We start from the raw sequence: 23170 nt of genomic DNA, 5'->3' as shown, positions 1-23170 counted from the left end.
AGCACTGCACCAGCTACTAAGAAGGAGAAAAAATGACTGCCACTGCTGAACCCAGGACCACTATTATTAAATATAGTCTTTACTTAATAATAATGATTTCGGGTCTAGAAACAAATTGTTCTAATGAAGACAATAAACGTCTTTCTGTCTTTATGACTGTATTCTGAACTGCTTTACGTTACACCATGAAGCAAATCCCAATAAACACAGCTGGAGTTGACTGCTTATGTTATGCCCAGTGGCATTATAGATACAGTGACTGCAATCACAATTTCCTGAAAATCCAAAGCTTTAGAAGGAAATCTGTTGTCAGCAGTGTAACTGTCAGAACTGCTTAGTCCCAAGACCAATGACATTCAAATGGAAGCACCTTTCAGGACTGGAGTTTTAAAAATGTGTTGACAATAATAAAGATAGTCTGGAATCACTAGGAATAAATGCACAGATGTGCAGTATCTCCAAAATTTATTGTACCTTGTGTTCTGTGCTGACAGGACAAGTGATTCAATGGTCAAGAACACTACAGAGAACAACAAAAGCCATCATACTGAAATCCACTCAGATGTGGAATATCCAGACTTACAAACATCCAGGTTCAGCATTTGAGGGTATTTTGGTAGAGATCTACAGTTAACACCCCAAAGATTTTTCTCTTCAAAAGCTGTTATAAAGCTATTGTAACATGACTGTCCAACATCTCAAAGCAACTCTGAAAGACTCATAAGCATTAATGAATGCATCTCTCTTCAGAATTTTCAAATGCAAATTATAGGCAATTTCCTTTAATTTATTAAAATGAAAAATTAACCTTTTTTAGGTAAATGATTTCCTAGTACATGTACTGCAGCACTCAATTCTGACAGTTAAGAGTGACTGGTGGTTCAAAATCAGAGAAATCAGACCTCCTGACTTAAGGGTTTTGTTGTCATTTTAATAGCAATTAAAAGAGTCAGTGGGAAAAGAGAGCTCCCTTAATATTCAGAATTAAAGGCTGCTCTAGATATAAAGCATGCATATTAAAAAGAGAATAGAATGAAACTGAGAAGGCAAAAATAGCAAGATCTGACCTCCTTTGGCAAGTTATCCACAGCAAAATACTGAATAAAAAGAAAGGGGGAAAAAAGAAAAAGGTGACCTTGAGGAGTCAGACTTGGGTACAAGTACAAATCAACCTGTCTGAAGATAATGGTTGAGAAATCAGCCTTTCCCTTTGGCTCTGGCTCAGGCAATCCAATTAAAAAAACAGCCAGAAATGAGTCATGTGAATGAAATGATTGCTTTCAGTCAATATGCTAATTGACTGGAAATTGCATACATGCCAAGCAGAGATAAGATAATATGCTGCATCCTATGTAGGGTTTATCGAAGTCCTGGATGTGCAAGGAGGCAAGATTGCTATTATTAATGCCAAAAAGGAGAATTCTGAGACATAACTGGAGTATATGCTTTTCCTTGAATATGTTCTTAAGCAGCTAAACCAGGAGAAACTAAATCACTGCTAAGAAACAGTGTGATACTGTGATTAATGCCGTTCTGAGCTGACATTACTTTTGTTTTTGAAAGAAGCCTACCTCATAATTCAGATTTGCTCAGTCTCTTCTGAGTAAACAGAAATATGGAAAATATGTTTTTATCTCAACCTTTCCTTTTTCCTTTTAGGACAAAATAATTACATGCAACAAGAAGCAATTCCTTAGGGCAGATTTAAGCAAATCCATTACCTCTTCTAAGAGGAATTCTCAACAATAACTAATGGAAAAGAGGGGGGGAGGAGAAATCTAGATTTATAGACATCTCTAAATATATTCTCTTCATGCCTGTGCCACACACAAACAGTAATAAGATGTTTCTTAACAAAGCCTCTTTTCTGAATCCAGCTTCGCACACTCCCCCGCACGTTTCTGAACACCCCCTGTAACACAGATGGTAAAACAGCTGAGACGTTTTGTATTTTAAAAGATAGTGCCAACACCCCTGATTAATAGAGAAAATGGCAAAAACTGGAAAATGACATATATTGCAGCCAATAAAACCAGGGAAACTCCATCCCAACTTTTATCAGCACACCAAAAATGTAGACTCTCCACCTCAACAGTTACTTCTTGCAACTGTTTTCAGCAAGACGTTTGCAAGCCCTGTCTTTTCTTCTCTTTGGTCCGTGTGTGCAATTGTTCTAAAGCACTTGTGCATGAAAATAAAGCCGGTGTCAACAGGGGCTACACTTCACCCGCAAGGCAGCCATGGGAAAGACAGGCTGCTACAAGAGCATTTCTGAAGAGCACGCGAGTCAACGTTCCCATTACAACATTTAAAAACTCTACAGCAAATTAGTGCCTATTAAGAATTGGAGGGTTTAGGAGATATACTGTAAAAACTGAACACACATACAGTTTATAAAGGCTTTTTTCTTTGGTTTTCTGCTCTTTTTTGGGGGGATGGGAGAGAAATGAAGAGATGGAGCTGCAAAACCTGAGCAGGAACTTACAGCAGCTTGCCTCTGTGTCTCTTTTGCTTAAGCCCATTTTATTTAAAAGTAGGCACTCTGCAATATGATATTTAAGACTGAAGTAACAGCAAAGCAGATGACTAAACACCCCCATTCTCTTGGCTCTCAGCCCATCATTACTTTACCACCATAGTCGCTTTTCAGTTGGCACCTGGTCATAAGAAAGCTTCCCTGTGTTGAATAGGCTCTGTGAGACAGCTACGCGTAGCCTCTGTTTTCAGTAACCTTCCCGTGGTGTTTGCTCAGGGCACTGGGTGTAAAGTAAAGGAAGGACAAAGCCAGGCCAAGAGGGAATGAAACACGTTTGGAAATGTTGCCCCTACCCCTGTTGCGTGGGCAACTTTTGAAAAGGAGGCAAAACAAACAAAGCAATTTATAGTTGTTAGTGATCCAAACCAGCCTGAAATGAAGAGATTTTTATCACAACACTGTTAATTTTGAGACATCTAAGATGATCTTGAAAATACAGAGTAAAAAAAGAAATTAACTGTGGTTAGATCAAAAAGCACTTTTGTGAAAATGGGAAACAAGAAAACTGACAAATTCTTGAGCCAAAATTATCAGCATGTGACAGAGATTAACCCTAATATTAAAATCCATGTCTCCAATGTTAGTTGTCAAATTATGTATGAAAATAATCAGCAATGCCATATAGTTTCAATATTAACAGAAATATATCAGCAAGCTTGTACTTTGCTTTCCTTTGTGCCTCTGCTAAATACATGTAACCATCCCTGACAGACAAGAGGTACCACCAAAGAAACATTCTCTCCATTTACACTTCTGGTATCTTAGGCAACCACAATTAATCCTCTCTTCTGTATCCGACACCCTCAATGAAGAGAAGTGAGTGGGTGAGAACTCCCACCTGCAGTAAAAACCCATTTGACATCATTACACAGCACGACTGGGGCCTCATCTTAGAATGAAATAGAGCAGAAAGGAATAAAAAATTGGCTGCATTGACTGTTTTTGTTGCCGACAGAAATGATATTCGGTATTACACCACCTTACAGCATCACTCTTCAGAATTAAGTCCTTAAAAATACCAAGGCAGTTGGTTTTTTTTTTAAGCAAAGATTAGAATGAAAATAGAAAAGATTTAGAGATAAGCTTCTCTAAACTGCTTTAAGAACTCAGTTGGTTAAAATTACGTTTACAAAACTAGGTGCGTTATGCTCATTGCTTTTGGAGAAAAGTCTTCTCTATCAGTAGCTGAAGCATGTTTATGTGACACATAGCAATATTACCTGTCTGTGGAATTCCCGAACTCAAGCCTATGGCCTACCCAGTACTGTGCTTTAGGTGCTTGCTTATCTTTCTTCAAAAATGAGCAAAAACCATGTTACAAAGTTTTACTTCTGGAATAGCTGCTATTCAAGCCAAGCCTTGTCAGGACCTAGAAAGAGTGACTGTTTCAATGGTGTTGAGGCCTATTCTGATTTTTGGAGGGGAGAGACTGCAGAAGCCCTGTAACCTCTCCTACCCCTTCCCCCCAAAAAAAATTCCTTAGAATTTTGTAGTAGAAATCCTAACAAAAATATCCACTAAGAGCAAATGTGACCTCTTCAAACAGATAATGAATTAAGCTAGGACACAATTCATTTGAATGTCCATTGAATCGCTCAGAAATGCCCATTTCTCTGCTTCTGCTGGAAAAGGAGGCTAGGATGCCTGGCTCATATAGAAACATCTGAAATTAGATAAATGAGTGCTGTTTTCAGTAGCTGTTCTTGATTTTCACGTTGTTTTCATTCTAATTTAAGCCCATTATTTTATCTCTGAAGGTTTACTGGTTTCTATGAGCTCAAGCCCAAAGCCAGCAAATAGATGAGATACTGAAGTCAACACTGAACAAGCACAGAGTCACACATTGGTTAATTTCTAAATGTACTCATCACTTCATTTACTTCTGGTTTTGGACTTAGGAATCTACCTGGAGTACAGTGCAGCAATGCCTGAGCAAGCCTGGATGGATATTCGGCATCCAGCACAAAACTGAGGTCCTAATGAAAAATAAAAGAGAGTTTCCAATGCAAAATCAGAGTTCGCAATTTGTTCTCAACTCTCTATCTCTCCCTAACTCTCAACTGTTATCAGATCTTCCCCATCAACAGTAAATCAGATGTGTTATCCACATCTGTTTCCACTCCTTTAAATAATATCAAAAAGATAAGTAGGGAGCACTACCTTCACTTAGCAAGTGAGCACCAAGGTCTTCTAAGCATGTGAGGCTACATTAGTAGGGAAATTATGAATATCAGATCACAAGTAAAGGTAATTCATACCACTTAGGTTCATTTCTCATGGACTCCCACTAACGTAGCGGATGTCTTTGAAATAGTTTATTTTTTCCTTTTTATTTTGTCTTTAATAACTGAATTAGATGTCTCTCCCATCAGCACAGCACCTAGCCTAGCCCTAAAGCATTTGTGGAAACTGTGCAGAATCTATTTATGTTTGGATTTCAGAGGAATGAATCATAACCCAGGATCTTCTTTACTTTACAGGAAATCTGTTTTTGTGGTTCAGCCCAAGAAACCTTCCCAGGCCTAAGCTACTTACATAGTACAATTATGGGACTACAAAAAGAGGTAAAAGCTTTTAACACCACACTCTGTCATCCCAAGAAAGCAGACACATTTCCTTATCTTGGGAAGATGACAGTTACCACTTTCTTCCACCTTTGAATGTTTCTGGCTTGCTGCATCCCTTCCCTTTTCTCTGTGTGAGAAAAGCTGCATTGACCATTTGAACTCCTACTTTTGTAAGAGAAACAGCTTCAGAGACAGACTGCCAAGTATCTATTTCACTTTTTAGCCAAATCCATCCCAGTTTTGTGACATATTTTCACAGATTGGGGCAGGTCACTGTGTCCCAGTTTGCCTCTGTAATTCCTAAGAGGAACAAATCTACACCACTCTCCTTGTAAAACACCATGGTGATTGGAGGACAAGAATATGTTTTGTTTTTTTTTCCCTTTTACCCTACTTTTTACCTTACACCAGCTATATCGGACATGAGATGTCTCATAGAAAGCAACTTACAGCTTTTATGGCACCAGGAATTCAAAAACCTGACTAGACATGGTCTTTGGCTGACCCTGCTTGAGCAGAAGGGTTGGACTAGATGATTTCTAGAGGTCCCTGCAACCTGAGTGATTCTGTGCTTCTGTAAAGTGAGTGCCCAAACTTTTATCCCTGTCCATCATGACATCTGAATTAGTTGCCACAGCATGACAATTCCCATCAACAGAAAAGGTAGAAATTGCAAAGTAAGAGGAAAGAGATGAACTCTGAAAGCATTGGGTCAGGACTGCAGATGAAGCAGCCAGGCCACACTGGGAATACTGTGTTCAGTTTTGGTCCCCGTTCTACAAAAAAGATGTAGATGGGCTGGAGAAGGTCCAGAGAGGGTCCACAAAGATGATCCAAGCACTGGGCAGCCGTGTGAGGAAAGGCTGAGAGAGCTGAGCATGTTCAGCCTGGAGACAAAAAGGCTCAAGGGGAGACCTTATTACCATATTTCCAGTATTTAAGGGATGGCTACAAAGAAGATGGAGACTTCCTGTCTACAAGAAGTCACATGGAAAAGATGAGGAGTAATGGGCACAAGTTATTCCTGGGGAGATTCCAGTTGGACATTAGAGGAAAATTTTTCACAATGAGAACAACCAGCCATTAGAATAATTCCCGCAGGGAAATGATGGACTCCCCAGTGCTGGACACTGTTAAGGTTTGGCTAGACAGGGTGCTGAGCCATCTAGTCTAGGTCATGCTTTGCCAAGAAAGATTGGGCCAGATGATCCCTGAGGTACCTTCCAACTTGGAATTCTGTGATTCTATGAGTACCAAGAACTTGTTAAGAATGGTAGAATTATTACTGCTATGATGATAACCACCCTGAACAGCAACAGGAGGATGCAGAATCTTATTCCCCAAATGTCCCTCCTTGAGCCCAATATAACAAGAATCCAACTCTCTGTTCTAAGGCTCTGCCCTCTGAATGACAACATGATATTGGTAGACCCATCACTATTACAAAAGGGAGCAGAAGGAGGAGCGGCACAGCATGTATTTTCAACCATAGCAAAAGAGACGACTAGATGTGATTAATTTATGATTGGATTGTGTCATGCTTCCCTGATTTCTCCCTTCATTTCTGCATTTTACCTTGATGTAAAATCGTGCTATACTCTCATAAAAATGATCATATATGAGATAAAAGTCTGACCTGAGAAACATGTCATGAACACACCGCAGTTAAAATGCTACATTTCTGATGGAGGTACCAGATTCTAAATTAATTTCATTTTCCACTGCATGAACTCATCTTGCACAAAAAAAATTAATCCATTTTTTGAGGCCAAGCGTGAATCCATTTTTTAACGCAATGAATGAAAAGTGGGATAACAACATAAAACTCAGCTCTTCATTTGAATATTACTGTGCTGGAAATTGATCACAAAGGCACTGGTCCCACTCTAACCCCCTAACCCTAACCCTAAAAAGAAGAATGTTCCGACCTCAGTGAGAATGGAGATGGACGGGTTAAGAAATTTTTAGGCCACTGTGAGCAGATATTTCACAGAGAAGTAATAATGGCTGGAAAGGTGACACCACTGCAATTACTGCAAACAGTCCTGGCATCAGAAACAATACAAATGATTATTTGTGGCAACATCTTAGTCAATTTGCCACCATCCATATTGAAATTAGGATGCTCTAATATAACAACCTTGATTTTTTAAACTAAGAGATTTAGCCAGGCTGATACAAAATGCAACTCCCAGAGTTCTTACTCTCTCCAACCTCTCTTCCCCTCCTTAGTCTTTCCCAGAAACCTGGAGCACTGAGGACACTGAGAGGAAGGTAAGGTAACAGGAGATCCTTTTTGCCCTGTATTTATTCCTCAAAGAGATTGAATACTGGGATAGTTATTTCCTGTCTTTGTGGCAAAAATTTTTATTTCACAAGGAAAGCAACACATGATTTCCAGAAGTGTTCCAGAAAACATGCTGTCCCACATCTGACAAATAACCATAATAATACACAGCCAGGTCAATCCAGGAAATATCTGGGTAGCCAGAAATCAATACTGAAGCATAAAAGTTCTTGTTGCTTCCTCCATTTTGGGAGTATTCAACCCTTTAGGTAGTCAAAGAAACATGATGTCTATTTTTCATTTTATCACCAGCTGCTGAGGCTGTCTTTGGTTTAGCAGTAGCCAGGAGAATCTGCAGCAAATGCTTAACCCCGTGGTACCTCCTGTGAGCAGCAGCCACCCAGGAGGGAGGTAGGAATACATGCCTCTAGCAGCTGTGTACCCAAACCCCTCATTAGCCACTTTCCAGAACGAGTTACTGTGGCATCTTCCTCTGATGGCAAAAATGATGCAACGGTTGAATGGACTAATGAATTCTTAACCTCAGATTTGCTGGTGTTGGCAAAAGAGGGCCTATGCAAGCAGCAAATACCAGCTACCACAATACCGTGTAAGTCTGGCACGTAAAAACCTTTGTCCACTGTGGAATCAACAACAGCTCTCATTTAGGATAGTCTAATCTCAGAAACTGATATTCAAATATTTGAAGTTAAGTAACATCAAGGCTTAGAAAAAGTACGGTTTTATTTTGCAAGTGAGTGATACTTTCCACAAAGCTTTACATTTCCGAGTAATTTGCTAACATATTTCACTAGTATGATCTAAGGATAAAATTATTTTTCCTCGCAGCTTTGGAAATCTGTTTCAGTTGTAAGTCTGGATAGTTTAATTAGGAAAGCATGTTTAGTTCAATGAGAAAAAAAAAAAGATGGGCTAGACAAAACCCCCTTCTAATACTCTCTAGGGTCTACAGGTCCTTCAACCCAATTTGATATGAAAGAAACCATTATTGTTCTTTTGACTCCCGCTGAGCCATTACAGCAACGGTTTTCTAGAGACTTGAGTAGCATTTACTACATAGCTGCATTATTCCACTAGCCGGAATTTTAGACATCACATGTTTCAAGGTTTAACATAGTTTTTGTTCAACATTCTCAGAATGCAACATCTTTTTAATTTTATAGATTCTTAGACAAATTCTGGATTGCCACACACTGCGTATTTGAAATTAACTGAGAGAAAACCTCATCTACCTCTTCATCTGTCTTTTTAAGCATCAGTCAGTTTAACATATTAAAAACTGTGGCAGTGAAGACTTAATCAAGCAAATGAAACTGAACACACCCACTGACAGATATTTCCTGCCATAAAAACGCTCACACATTGGATGGGAGGGAAGGGTCACACCCTAATAAAATCTAAGAGACAAAACATTAGAAAGGGTTAAAAGGTAATAAAAGCTATCAAATCAAGCTATATAGGCTAAGCCAAACCTTTAAGTGATATTTCATTGCATTAAAATGTGAGGTCTAATGATCCAGCTGGTCTTTTAACTGCTTTAGAGCCAAATACTAACTTTTTTTATACCCCTGTGTGCAGCTATAGAATATAGGCCTGCTGTACAACCTTCTTGAAATAAAGTTGCTTCCAAATAAATTGCAGAAATCAGCTGAGCAATAACAGACCAGAACCCATGTGCCATTTGGGCTCAAAAAAGAAAAGTAGGCTTCAAGTAATTAATACTTACAATATTTTCTTTGCAACTGCAGCAGCATAATACTGAAGTAAACAGTGGACAGTTTGATATCTAGTGCTCTTAGATGCTTCTGTTCCTGTGACAACCCAATTAAATTAAGCAGATAAGTGTAATCTTCTTGAAAAAAGAAAACAACAAAGCTGATGAGCTGTACACTCTGGTTTTCTTCAGAAGACACTTCAAGCAAGATTTTATATGGATGTTTCTGACACATGCATAGACTGCTTTAAAATGAGCACAGAACCTCTAGGCTAATCAAAGCAATAAAACTGTTACAGATGAACAAGAAAAATAGAAAAGCAGTAATCAGGGTGACGACAACTCAGTTGAAATGCCAAAATTCCTTCAGAGCAAAACTTCTAACACACCTCTAAGATCAAAAATAATCTTGTTAAGTCCTGTTCTTGAAGTTGGTTTAAAATAACATCATTATATCCTGTACGGGTCCCACACAGCCCAGAAACTCTGTAAAAAATACCAAGCTAGCTGATGCAAGCCTCCAATTTTCCAGTAATATCTACTCTTCCAGAAGGCCTAATGCATGATCCAAATATTTTGAGTATGGTAAGAACATTCCATTGTAGGAAAAGCCACACTTTCAATTGAGGATGACAAGTAAGTCTTAACATATCCCCTCATGACCCATTTTCTGCACTCCTGAATATGTCATTATTGGTTTCCTCACCTGATAGGGACACGGGATGTGATATTCTCTGCAGCGTTCTTGAATCCACGTCGTCTCCCACACACCTCGATAAGCCTGCTCATAGAAATAGCAGCCGATTACAACCAACAGCGGCACGAGGTACAGAACACTGAACACACCAATCCGGATCATGAACTTCACTAGTTTGTCCTGGTTCTCTTTTTCTAACGGGATTTCAATGCGAACCCGATTGAGGGAGATAATGCCAGCTAGCAGAAGGGAAACTCCAACAACAACATACAGGCAGAGAGGTGCAAGTACAAAGTATCTTAATGCATCCACATCATAGAGGCCAACAAAACATACGCCGCTAATATTGTCACCTTCAATTTTATTCATTGCTAAGAGGATGATGGTCAGAGTTCCTGGAATGCCCCAGGCGCTGGCATGGAAGAGCAATGCTTTCTTCTCAATTGCTTCACTGCCCCATTTTGGCACAGCTGCCAAGAACCACGTGATGGTCAGGATGACCCACCAAACGCTGCCAGCCATGGTAAAGAAATAGAGCACCATGAAAAGCATGGTGCAGGCTTTGTTGTGAGAGCCCTGTGTCACTGTGGAAGCCTTGTACTGGGCAGGGCTAGATGCGTTACATGCTACCCGGTCTTCAAGAAGAAAGCCAATGAAGAAAATTAATGACACCATCATGTAACAGACAGCATAAAATATTATTGGTCTTTCTGGATAGCGAAATCTTGTGACATCAATCAGGAAAGTTAAAAAAGTAAACAAGGTAGCAGAAAGGCAGACGATGGAGATCACTCCGATGAAGTAGCGAGCAAAGGAGAGCTCTTCATGCCGAAAGTACATATTTGGGCAAGGAGGAGAACAGTCCCGTACCCTCAGGAAAGAGTAACCGAGATCAGGGTCTATTTTCAACTCCCGAGGACACCAAAAACCATAATCCCTCTGTACTGCCATTGGAGTGTCTTCTGTGGGCTCCCCAGCTAAACTGAGGTCAACAAGACGAGGATATGGCTCATCACAATCTGGGAATCTAAAAAGTAAGAAGATAATGATTTACAAGAAATATACACATACTTTGCAAATACTAGTATCCTTATTTATATACCTGACTTTAGACACACTAACTGAAGTGAAAACAAATACACTCCAAGTAACACAAAGGTAATCTTATGAAGTACTGACTATGTGTAAACAAACTCTAGAACTCATTGTCCCAGAATGCAGTGGATGTTGAAATAATAAAATAGGTTTAAAAATAAAATGGAGAAATAAATGGACCAATTGAGGCTTTAAGCATAAAGGTAAGGATACAAAATCCATCTCAGGAAGTCTATAAAATTAGGATTCCTTGGACTGTGTGTCCAAGGAAGCACAATTCTGTAGAACATTTAAAAAACTTTCCCTAAGCAACTCTACCAGCTGCTATCAGACAGGAGGTGAGCTAGTTAAACAAAAATTCCAACCTAGAACCACTACTAGCATTCATAAATAGAAATGATTCGGAAGATACTTCTGTAATTAAGTAAATCTCTGACTGGAGGCTAAGGACTGCTGGAGATGCGGTCTGAAGTCTTGAAGGAGGGATTCCACACATAGCTGCCCAGTTCTTTCCGCTGGTGGATGTTATCTAAGCCTTAGCAAGAGCAGCACAAGCTAAGCACACCTGCTCCTCTACCACCATCCATATTCTGGCACAATGGCACTGATGCAGCACCAGCAAAGTTTCAGGAGTTTTAGCTCTGGTTTTGACATTTCACTCCGTGGGCCTCACTGAGGAGATAGGTGGACCTACAGCGCGCAGGCATCTGTTGAGAGGATGGAGTTAAAGCCATCTTTGATCCAGATTATCAAGGCCAAGAAGCATCCCAACACATTTTTTTGCTAAAAGAAGTTTTAATTCTCTTCAATCCAACCATAAGAGAAACTATTTCTTCTTGTCTGTGCTCCTGCATTTTATTAGCTGTTAGAGTCACTTATAAAAAAATAAAGCCTAAAGATATTGTTTTCAATTTCATGTATATCCTGTTTCAGATAGATTGGAACATCATTGAATACTTTTCTATAAAGTTGTTTGTGTAATGTAAAGCTGAAAACATCTCTTTGTACACAAGCTCAACAAGAGGCTGATGCTCTGAAAACAGAGCTTTGAAATTTTATACGCTCACCAAAACCTGCCAGCTCCCTCTTCAGAAAAAGACACTATTCATCTCTAGCATATGGAATTTTGCCTCTCAAGAGAAATTTATTGCAGTATCACCTATTAAACTCTATAAAACAGAGCAGCATAAATGACAAAGAAGAAAACTAGATGGGTATATTCATTCATTTAAGAATATGCATGTGCAGTTTGCTGTAATTGGCCACCAAAATTTTCAACTTATCTCTTGTGCAGATGACAGAAATATGAACTCAGTTTCCAACACTGGAAACAGGCTGTTACACACATGGAAGGGAAAATAAGAGCACATGTAATGGAACGTATTTAAAACTGTCTGTTTCAGATCATAAAACATCCTGGATCATACTAAAATTTTAGCCTGGGATTCTGAAAAAAAAACAACTCCAAATCTGCTCACCTGGTGCACTCCATATCCTCAGGCCAAGAGACCCCAAACATCTCCATGAGTTTGGAGCACTCACTGTATGCTCTTTGACAAAGTCTGCGACACGGCAGAGTGACACGGCCATACTCCATGCACACAGGAGCGTAGAGGGCACACAGAAATGGCCGAAAATCTCTGGAGCATTCCAAGTTCACCATTGGATGAAATGGCTAGAAAATAAAAAGGAGAATTTAACAGCTACCAACAGCAGTCTTGTAGAACACTTCCAGTGTTGGGGCTTTCACAGTCATAACAATGACCATCTTTTTCTGAACCCTGTCTGCCGGAAGAAGTGATCATCATAACACAGCACTCACATATTTTAGGAAGACAAGCAAAAGAGGCTCGGGGACAATGACAGAGATTCACAAGGGACATTTAGGGATTTGATTTGCATTAAAATCAGTGGGAATTAGCTGAACACCTCTGAGGATTTAGGCTTACCTTCACACTCTCCAATAACAGTCATATAAACTTGACTCCATTTAGTATTTCTGTAACTGACACACATCATTAATTGCTAGCTGCTGATTGAGTAGGATAATATGAAAAATTGGCAATTGGTTGATGAGATTAGAATCTGAGGAATGTTAGATAATGCAAGATTCCTTGAAATACAGCCTATAGCCTACTGTGATCTTTCAAATACTATTTTCAGATCACACCATAATAACTGTAAATAATCTCTCCTGAATTTCTTCAGCAGGGCAGTATTGTTTATATCTTTCTACAAAACGCAAACACAGGACATTTTCCGTTGTGATCTTCCCACAGCATCTCATCCAGCTGAAGAGAACCCATCTGTGAAAATCTCAGTTCTATCATCATAACATATTTGTAGAAGGAAAACAGTCCCAACACAAATGCTATCATTGTTATATAAATTCTTACACAGAGACAAAACTTTCTAGCTTCCAGAACAGGGCTGTAATCACAGTGAAGTCACATTAAGGATGTAATTTCTTCACTAACCATCAGAAAGCACTGTAAAATCAGAGCCTGACAAAAATGAGTCAGAACAAAATAACTGGTGTCTTATGCTACTGGGTTGCTTTATAGCACGTGTGAGTAATGGTGATAGCAACTCCTTGGAAACCCTGAGAGAAAATCACTGACAATTGGCCAACATACAGCTGTTCTTCAGTGTTTCTGAAGATGAAAAAGAAGGGGGAAAAGTAGGATATGCATTTAAGTCTTAATAAAAACTGGAGCACACTGATAATCCATGTGATCCTCTTACTGTCCTGTGTGGGTTCATTTTGCTCTTGCTTCTTATGGCTTGTCTTTAAAACTCTCCAGGAGTCAATCAATATCTAATTCCAAGTTTGTGTGGCACCTACCAGTATATAAAGCCTCTCCATATCTTTGGATATTACTATAATGTCAATTCTATTAAGAGTGAAACTATGGGATATTTAAATATATGGGGAACTACAGAATAAAACAGAACAGTGTATGAATGCTCAGTTACTGTGTTACCTCCATACTGGAGAAACAGCAGTGACATTTAAGAAAGCCTTTTGTTTTCTTCAACTTATACTTCAAGTCATAGCTTGAAGGGAAAAGGTGTCAGTTGTTTGATCAATGGCAATGCTAACATAAGATCTGTTCTGGAGGGATTTTTGTTAGAAGTCCATTTTCTTGATACTATGAGTTTCCTCTTCTCCACAGATGGGCAGGATTACAGAGCAAGACAGCTAAACTTCAGAATTTGTGGTGCAATAGCAGAAGCACAAATGAATCTGCTGTATATATACATAAAACCTAAATCTTATTATAACTGAAGCTGAAGGATAGGCTGCAGAAAGATTACATTTCAAAAAGCAATTTTCTGAGATGTATTTTAAACCAATTCAATTTTGGTTTTTTTCCAAACTATAGAACAGAACAGACTCAACAACAAAAAATAGGTCATCTTCTGTAGCAATACAAATGACAACTACTAAAACTGATGAGGAAAAGCTTCACATTTCAGTTCTTCCTTATCATAGAATCACAAGTTGGAAGGGACCTTAAAGCTCATCCAGTCCCAGCCCCCTGCCACAGGCAGGGACACCTTCCGCCAGACCAGGTTGCTCCAAGCCCCATCCAGCCTGGCCTTGAACACTGCCAGGGATGGGGCAGCCACAGCTTCTCTGGGCAACTTGTGGCAGGGCCTCACCACCCTCACAGGGACTAACTACTTCTTCCTAAAATCTCATCTCAATCTCCCCTCTCTCAGGTTAAAGCCATTCCCCCTTGTCCTGTCCCTACAGGCCCTTGTCAGAAGCCCCTCTCCAGCTTTCTTTTTGGCCCCTTCAGGCTTTGGAAGCTGCTCTAAGGTCTCCCTGGAGCCTTTTCTTCTCCAGGCTGAACAAGCCCAGTTCTCTCAGCCTGCATCCTTAGCAGAGGTGCTCCAGCCCTCGGAGCATCTTCACCTCATTTCTCATCCAATTCTTCCTATATAGTTCCTTAGCTCTGCAGAAAGTTAATTTTCTGAATACAATACACAACTATACTGTGATTTTACTGATTTTTTTAAAACATCATTATTATTTACCAACCTGATTAAATTCTCTTCAGTGCTGTGCATTTTTGAAAATGTTGGCACATGACAAGAGAACCATGAAATTTGGCAATAGTTTGTATGAAGCCTTCAGAGCTACTGACAAGAAAAAAATAAGCAATAAATGGAAAGCTTTTACATTTACAAGCTTGTTGTTACTCAGGGAACACCTATTTGTCTGCAAGTTTATTTCAGATACATACATGTCATTGTTTTTAAATAATTATTGCCTCTAACACAGTTAAAGCTATTGTTTGACAACAATCCAAGAAATTGATTTTAGGTCATTGTGACACTGACATGACTGGAAAAGCTTAAAATAATAGTCTTTTTTTATTTGCTGGAAAGGGAAAATAAAAGGAAAACTCCACGTTTATCTCAGGAAGTGTTTAACATTCCTTCTTTTCAAAGAACCATTAGAAGAAGAAAATGAAGTTATAGTCTTATGAAAAATTGCTACCAGCATAATGCTTTTCCCTCTGAAAGTCTTGCCTCCTGCCATTGCAGTTTTGCGTGTACCCATACTGAAATTTCAAGGTGTCCTGACAAATCCTCTAATACTATGTTTTGATACACCTTCCATTAGGAAAAGGTGTTTCCAAAATTTCTCTTTTCCTGCTACTGCACCTTCATTAAAAGATCCATTTGGTTTTGGTTGGTTAGCAGAAAGCTGTACCATTTAGAAAGATCCCAGATGATCTCGAGATAGGCAAATAAGAAAACTGCAAAAAGAGCTCCAGATCATGGCTGAAAAGCAGCAAAGCAAGTTCAAGGGAACAGAGATGCACCAGTATTTCCTTGTATGCTGTTGATCCTGCTATAGGCAGGTGGCAGTTGTAATGGCTTTCAGCCAACTCCAAAAGACACTGGGCAATGTGTCCAAGGGAATATTGGAACAGAGACAGGACGCATCCAAAAATGGGATGCAGATGGTGCTCTTTGGCAACAGCTTCAGGGTCTGAGAGAGCACTCTCAGTAAGAGCAGCACATTCCTGGGCTGCCCCCTTCAGCAGCCTGAGGGCTGAGTTACAGGGTGCTCAAACACTCAGGAAGCACCAGCTTCTACTAGCTAAGATACCAATTGTTTTCCAAGAAATCCACATGGGCCTGGATGATCAGGCACAAGATCTGTCCTGTCTTGGGCCTGACAGATGTGACACCGAGTCTATGTAGAGCCTCACTTCCTTCTGTTGTAGCAGCTGGAGCCTGGGATGAAGATGCTGAAACACCCGAAGTTAACACTAGTGTAACTGAATCTTCACTGACAAAGTCCCCTGGAGGTCACATTAGCTGCACTTAGGTTTCTTGAGAGCTGCAGGAAACAATCTGGTTTTGAGCACGGGCTCAGGATACTCCTAAAACCACAGTACAGATGTATTCAACCCCACCAATATGGAAGAAATACACTTAAGTAAGGGTAATTTAATAAGACTATTCTCCTAATGCTGGCTGTTCTGTTTCTTGGCAACTGCAGGCCTCTTTCCCACCGTTTTGTCTCTCAAAATAACAACGGCAGGCAGACAAAAACCCTTAGGAATTATATCAAATCAGTGTATCTTAAAATCCCGAAGAGGCTAAGCTAGACAACAGAAGAATTAAAACCCCTTACAACCACTCCTTGAAATGCAGAAAAAGATTTCCTTGGTTTCAACCAGTAACAGCAGCATTTGTGCCTGTAAGCAGCTCAGTCTCTAAGCACCCTATCTCTAAAACTATCTTACCCCACTGCAGCTCTAAGATGAAAAGTCACTTCCACCTACTGATGATGTTGTTTGCTATTAAAAATAAAGCCAGGGAGATTAAAAGACTTTTTTTTATGATCTTGCCCAAGGATGCAATACAAGTTATGACATTTAGCCCTACACCACTGGTGCCTAACAAAAGGCTCTCTGTTAAAATGGAACATGCTTTTGAAGAATGCCTATTGAACAACGCAATGTACGGAGGAGAAAGGAAGAGGACAAGGACAAGAGAAGATGTGACAGCCAAACTGATTTCAATAATTCCAGCCAAGCCCTGGTTAATCTGAGAAAGGAAAGAGATGTTTAACAAGAATCACAGAATGGTTTGGGTTGGAAGGAACCTTAAAGCTCATTCAGTTCCAACCCCATGCCACAGGCAGGGACACATTCCACTAGACCAGGTTGCTCAGAGCCCTATCCAGCCTGGTCTTGAACACTTCCAAGGATGGGGCATAAGAGATAAACTCTTCTCCACTCCTGAAGGTACTTGAGTATTTAAAATATGCCAGATAACAACTCTACAATTTATCTGTACTTGTATGCTCATGGGTCCTTCCACCTGTAAGAACAATCTTTATGGCAATGTAAATTTCTTCACAGCCAGTGATAACAGCAGTGTTACCAACCTCTTTGTTCCCTCTTCCCCAGGATTTTATTTGCTGATAGCAAAGTTGCTTTCAGAAATTTCCTGATTCCCAGCAGCACAGCTCTAGCTCCTTCCCTCCCTAAAATTCCTATCTGCTGAAAATACCTTAATGGCTATGGTCTAATGGAGAGTAGAAATTTCCTTCTTGCCTTTGGTTTTCTTTTGGATTATTTTTTTTTTTTTCAGGAAGGAGGTGAAAGACAAAGGAGAGCTGGAACACCATATGTAGATTTTTCTTTGCAAATAATTTTTTAAACAAATTCTCTCTTTGGGTCACAAAGTCAATAAATACACTGTGGAACCGCATTACAGCTTCAGACTTCTCATATTACTGAGAGATGAGAAACCAAATTCTACCTTTTATTTTACACAGCAATAGCCGTTCAGCTGGCTGTTAGTTGGGAAGTGACATTATTGCAAGATTTAAATAGAATTATTTTGATCTTTCACTATTCTCTTTGTTTATATAGTCCTTTCTTTTAACAGAGAACTCAAGAGGAAGCATTCTCATCAACTCATAGGCGGAAGGAGTTTAGTTTTCTTCCCTCAGGCTCATGGGAAAAGAGTGATGCTATGACTATCAGTTACTGTTGTAATTCTCTGGTGGAAGCAACTGCCTCTGGGCGCATCCTGTCTCCGGCCAGCCACAGGATCTGCTCTTCCTGCCCTGTACTGCTCAAATGTTTGAATTTAGCTTGCTATTCATTAGGAAGAAAACTTGAATTGTATCTGTATGAAGTGCATGGGCAATAGTGCTTTTCAGGCTTCTTCCGAGGAGAACTGTAGAAGCTGTTGCTAGATTTAATTCTTTAGACAATTGCTAGTGGAACTGAACATGCAGCTGCCTCCTGCTTTTGACGACACATCTACTCTGACTGGCTGGCTCTCACAGCTCTGACATTTCATGTGAATGCTCTCTAGAGACCATTACAAGCAGAATTGGTTTCCTTGAGACAGTGCAAATTCATTCTCTAAGGGCTCTGACACAGATGCTCCTCTGAACCTTGCTGTTTGCTGGAGCCCATAGCCAACAGACATGCTGGTACATAAACTCAACCTGAAAATATTTGTTGTAAGTTCACATCCTGAGCTGAACAACTGCTGTAGTACTTACACTGCTGAGGCTAACTTCAGCTGAGGACATACCTGAGAGTCCTGCCTTAACCTTGCTGGTGTTTCCTAAAGAAGATGAGAGAGTGCTCACACAGCAGAGTGATCTGCAAAGAGCAGTGTTCTGGGGCACTAACTTCTTCAAAAAGCTCCAGAGCTGGATCTAACATAAAGCTACTTCTTTTCCCACTCACTCTGGCCATGAGTTAGACAGTGGCACATAAGGAATGGTTGCAGAAAGGGCCAGAAACATGCAGTCAGGTGTGTAAGAAGTCCGTTTCTTCTGGAATTAATCCATGGTTGCTCAACTTAATGTGACTGTGGAACTGCAGTTTTATTGCACAGACACTTGATTCTGTTTTCAAAAGGCAACAGGCTAATTTGCCCAAGCCTGCTTTTAATGCACAGTGCCAAGACAAATTTAGCGTGGAATACTTAGTATAATGTACATTCAAAGCTTACCTCACCATTAACTTCCTTGTCTGGAGAAACTGAGGTATACTTTTTTTGGTAATTATTTCTAGCTTTGCACAGTGAGGCATGTGAGAAAAGCCAAATGGGGTCACAATTCTGGCTGCCTGTTAAGCTTTTCTCACCAGCATGGAAAAAAGCTATTCTCACATTATCTGTACAGACCTTTATGAACCACATAACCCACAGGCTTCTGACATCCCATGTCTCAGCATTTGAGTTAGCTGAAAAGATTATGATTGCAATGAGGATTAAATTGAGACTATATTACTTTATGAACTGGGAAGCAAAAAATTTTGTATTGTTTTACCTTAGTACTGAAAGTCTATGTCTGCATTTTAAATAGCTATTAAGTCATTCCAACAATAAAAATGTCAAGTAATTAGTATGGTTTTAAACAGTATTTTCTCATGATAGACAATCACCCTGCTATTATTCCCTTTAAAACCTAAAAACAATTAGTTTGCCTGTCTTACTTGTGAAAGGGCAGCAATCATGCAAACCATCCTAAGCTTTCTGGTCTGTAAACAGATAGCCAAGGTTAACTACTCAAATGCAGGAAAAGAATGTAAGATAAAGATGAAAGTAGTTAAAAGACAGCAAAAGACATTAATCTCTGTCTATATGACTAAAAACCAAAGCCATCTGCTCCGGTTCCTTGAAGAGGTCTCCTGCTTCATTTTAAATTCTGAAGTTCTTTTGGAAGACACTGAAAAGATGGCATCCATCTGTCAATTTGAACTTTGCCTAAATGTGGTCTTTCTGTTTCAGGAACTGATGAATGCAGATGGGTGGTCCTAGTAACAATTTTTATTTGCAAGAAATGTTAGTTTTTATAAGGCAGCTGAGACTGCTTGGACTTCCTCCTTCCTCTCCATATGCCTGCTGTGATGGGCTTGGGAGAATTCCAAAGTATCACAGAGAAATATATAGTCCTCCAGACTGTATTTTAGGTACTATGAAGTTAAGATGCTATGAAGCACACTTGCCTGGGCAAGCAGAATACTATGGGGCAGGAGCTCCAAGTCTTGATAAAATAATATTTTTCATTCAAACAACACATTTGTATCTCCTGCAGTTACAGAGAAAACCTTCCAAACACAAACTGAGCATGATCACTGCTTTGATACCTGCCAAAAAAAATGCTCCAGTTGTCACTGCGGGAAAGAGAAAGATACCCATTACGAGAAGTGGAGCATCAGTGATAACAGCCTTTTCTTTTCCTCACCTCTGCCACTGCAGACTGATCTGCATGTCAGGGACTCAGAGACTATTTCTGCCAACTCAAGGGAGGTCTGTCTCCTTGAAAAATAACATGAGTGAAGAGTATAAACAATTCACTGTTGGAGCAGTGCTCAAAAATTTATCTTGCTGAGCAAGGGAGGAAAAGCATTTGGTATGACGATTTGTTGGAAGACTTGACTCTAACTTGAAAGCACAGAATGGAGCCAGTAGCCAGATCAAGCTATTCATTGCTTATAAAAAAGTGAATTTCTGAAAATCAGAAACATAAGGAAAAATACAAATAAGATCACAGCCAAGATTCAATCAGATTTGCTTCGCCTTTTCGCCTTTTCTTATTTTACTGCCATTAACACAGAGAATGACAGTGTCTGCCACATAATAACCAACATTAATACCCTGCAGAGTAAAATTACACAAGTTGGGTTTCTAAAATACAATGAAAGCAATACTGGACATTCCTGCTGAAGAAAATTTACTTTTATTTTTCAAAGGCTTGATGACTTCTGCTATTTCATTTGTGACTTCACTGACTGTGGTTTTTTACATAGCTGACTTAGCAGAATATCTAAGAGAGCTTAATACTGCACACCAGTGCAGACTGTGTGAAGCTCCGTGTTTTCCACTGGGATGAGGATGGAAGGAGGTTTCTGTTTTCTCGATTCTTCCATTCAAGACAAAGCGCTTCTTGACAGACTAACCAAGAGAATCTACAGTATGCTGACTCCCTTAAAAGTAAATGTAAGCAGTGGCATTATCACCCTCCTCCTCTGTGGCTTGGAAATTGAGAACAAATCACAGTTGTTACCTCATGCACTTCAGGGGGCAGTTTCACAATGGGCATAACTTTATCGACCCCTGCCCTCTCCCTGCCACCAGCCTCCCTTGCACTGACTTGGGTTTAAGATCGATTTAAACTGTCCATGAAACTAACCTCAAATCCACACGTGCTGTATTTGGACTATTAGTAGTGTAAAAAGTCAGGGTAAGGTCCTGAATACTGAGAATTTAAAGTGTGAGCATCTAAGTAATCTTTCCTGTGTAATACACCAGGGTTGATCAAATCACTTTTTTCTAAACTTTTTTTTTTTGCTAGTTTATCTCCTTAATGACCTTATAATAGGTTTGGGCAAAGTCTGGTGCCAGGGCAAGAGGTGCAAAAGGACATTTTACTGGAGGACAAAGAACAGGGCACAGCTAAGCTGACCTTACAGTTAGTTACCATTGAACCCTCAGGATATCCAGTGTGTTCATAACCATCTAAAACAGAGTTCAGCTGACCTGAACGCAGCCAGACCCCAAAAACATTACAAGGATATGCTTAAGGTAAACTCTTGAGTTTATAGCCTTAGCTCCGCAACACAGAATACTAAGACCTCTTGCTAAGGCAGAGAAGAGGTGTTGATGCTGTTAAAACCCAGGAGCATAACCTTTCACAGACAGACAGCTGCAAGAGAAAAAAGCTTGCTAAATGAATTCAGGAAACTCTATTTGCTACTCTGTTGGCAGCCAGTCCGCTGTCAAAATTCTCTCTCAAAATTCTCGTACTAGCCAAACACTTGGTTTCATGTATGAGAATACAATGGCAGAGCCAGATGTTGTAATAAGCTTTCTGCTTGAGCTATGAGTATCAGTGTTCTCAAAGAAGGAATTACCATTCAAGAACTCTCATGTCTTACCTGTTACATTAGGATGAAAATCTCCTTGGGCATAGGCTAAATGACTTAATTCTGCTCCTATGAAAGCCCATAATGAATCTAACCTAAATACTTCAGGGAATGATCTTGCAATATCCACTAAGGCTACTGTGTTGTAACGTACTATTATACACACATACAAAAAAAGCAAAACTGATGGTGCCAAAAGGCTTTATAGACACGTTTGAAACTTTTCTGGAATCTGCCCAATATTTATTGTCTAAATTGAAAATCAAAGGAATACTCAGCTAATACAATAATGCATCTCTAACAATGGAAAAACTAGGGGGTTTAGTAGATAATGGCTTGGAAAGAAGCAGAGCATGACACTGATCCAATAAAATTATGAACATAAATAATATGATGCAAATTGAGGTAAGAACATAATCTGTTGGATCAACGCTATAAAAATTATGCTGAAGAGCAAGTAAAATCTATCTGTAAAATGAATGCTAATAGTTCAACAGCTGTGTCTTAACTAACATTACAAACCATCTGTTACATCTACATACCAGCAAAACCATACACAGAGACATACACACACATGTCAGCAGTTGGATAGAAGATCTACATTTTCAGACCGCAGAATTAAGCATATGACCCAGCACATACATACATACGCATATATGACACAGCAGTGTGTGCTTTCAGCTTAGAAAGCCAACTGTGTCCTGGGCTGCATCATCAACAGCGTGACCAGCAGGTCAAGGGAGTAGGGCCTGTAGGCACAGGACAAGGGGGCATGGCTTTAAACTGACAGAGGGGAGATTTAGATGAGATCTTAGGAAGAAGTTGTTCCCTGTGAGGGTGGTGAGGCCCTGGCATAGGCTGCCCAGAGAAGCTGTGGCTGCCCCATCCCTGCCAGTGCTCAAGGCTAGGCTGGACAGGGCTTGGAGCAACCTGGTCTGGTGGAAGGTGTCCCTGCCCATGGCAGGGGGTTGGAACTGGATGAGCTTTAAGGTCCCTTCCAATCCAAACCATTCTGTGATTCTAAGATATCTCACAGGGCAATATGTAAACACATGGTATCTACTGGCTTGACAGATATTTATTTTATTTCCCTCATGCTTAATTGCCAGGAAGGCCACACTATCAGTCTAGTATACCGAGTTGTCTTTTGGTATAGCTAATTCTAGAAATTAACAGGTTTCACATGCATAAAGAATACAGGACAGTTTTCCTGGATGTGTGGCCTCCACTCTACAAGCTTTGCGGCCCTGCTGTCCCCTACGTGCATTCACTAGAGCAGAAACTATCCCAAAATAAGCTGCACTATCTCAATTCAACAGCTTTTT

At 39.9% G+C, this 23170-nt stretch overlaps 1 protein-coding gene across 3 annotated transcripts in view; it reads right to left on the bottom strand.

Moving 5' to 3' along the window:
• Window positions 1-23170, bottom strand: part of FZD3 (frizzled class receptor 3) — a 63124-nt gene that overhangs the window by 17163 nt on the left and 22791 nt on the right. For 2 of the 3 annotated variants that reach the window (XM_057427561.1, XM_057427563.1), the window contains 2 exons: window positions 12396-12592; window positions 9832-10849 (listed from right to left, as the gene is read on the bottom strand). In XM_057427561.1, coding sequence (XP_057283544.1) covers window positions 9832-10849; window positions 12396-12592 — 1215 coding nt within the window. The remainder of the gene's footprint in view (window positions 1-9831; window positions 10850-12395; window positions 12593-23170) is intronic. The other variant, XM_057427564.1, reaches the window with a different exon arrangement.

The sequence above is a fragment of the Pezoporus wallicus genome, unplaced genomic scaffold (assembly GCF_028554395.1).
Source record: "Pezoporus wallicus isolate ANWC-B61680 ecotype Strahan unplaced genomic scaffold, APGP_CSIRO_Pwel_v1 contig_6464, whole genome shotgun sequence".
NCBI lineage: Eukaryota > Metazoa > Chordata > Aves > Psittaciformes > Psittacidae > Pezoporus > Pezoporus wallicus.
Note: the sequence above shows the minus strand (reverse complement) of the source record. Positions and strands in the feature narration are given on the sequence as shown.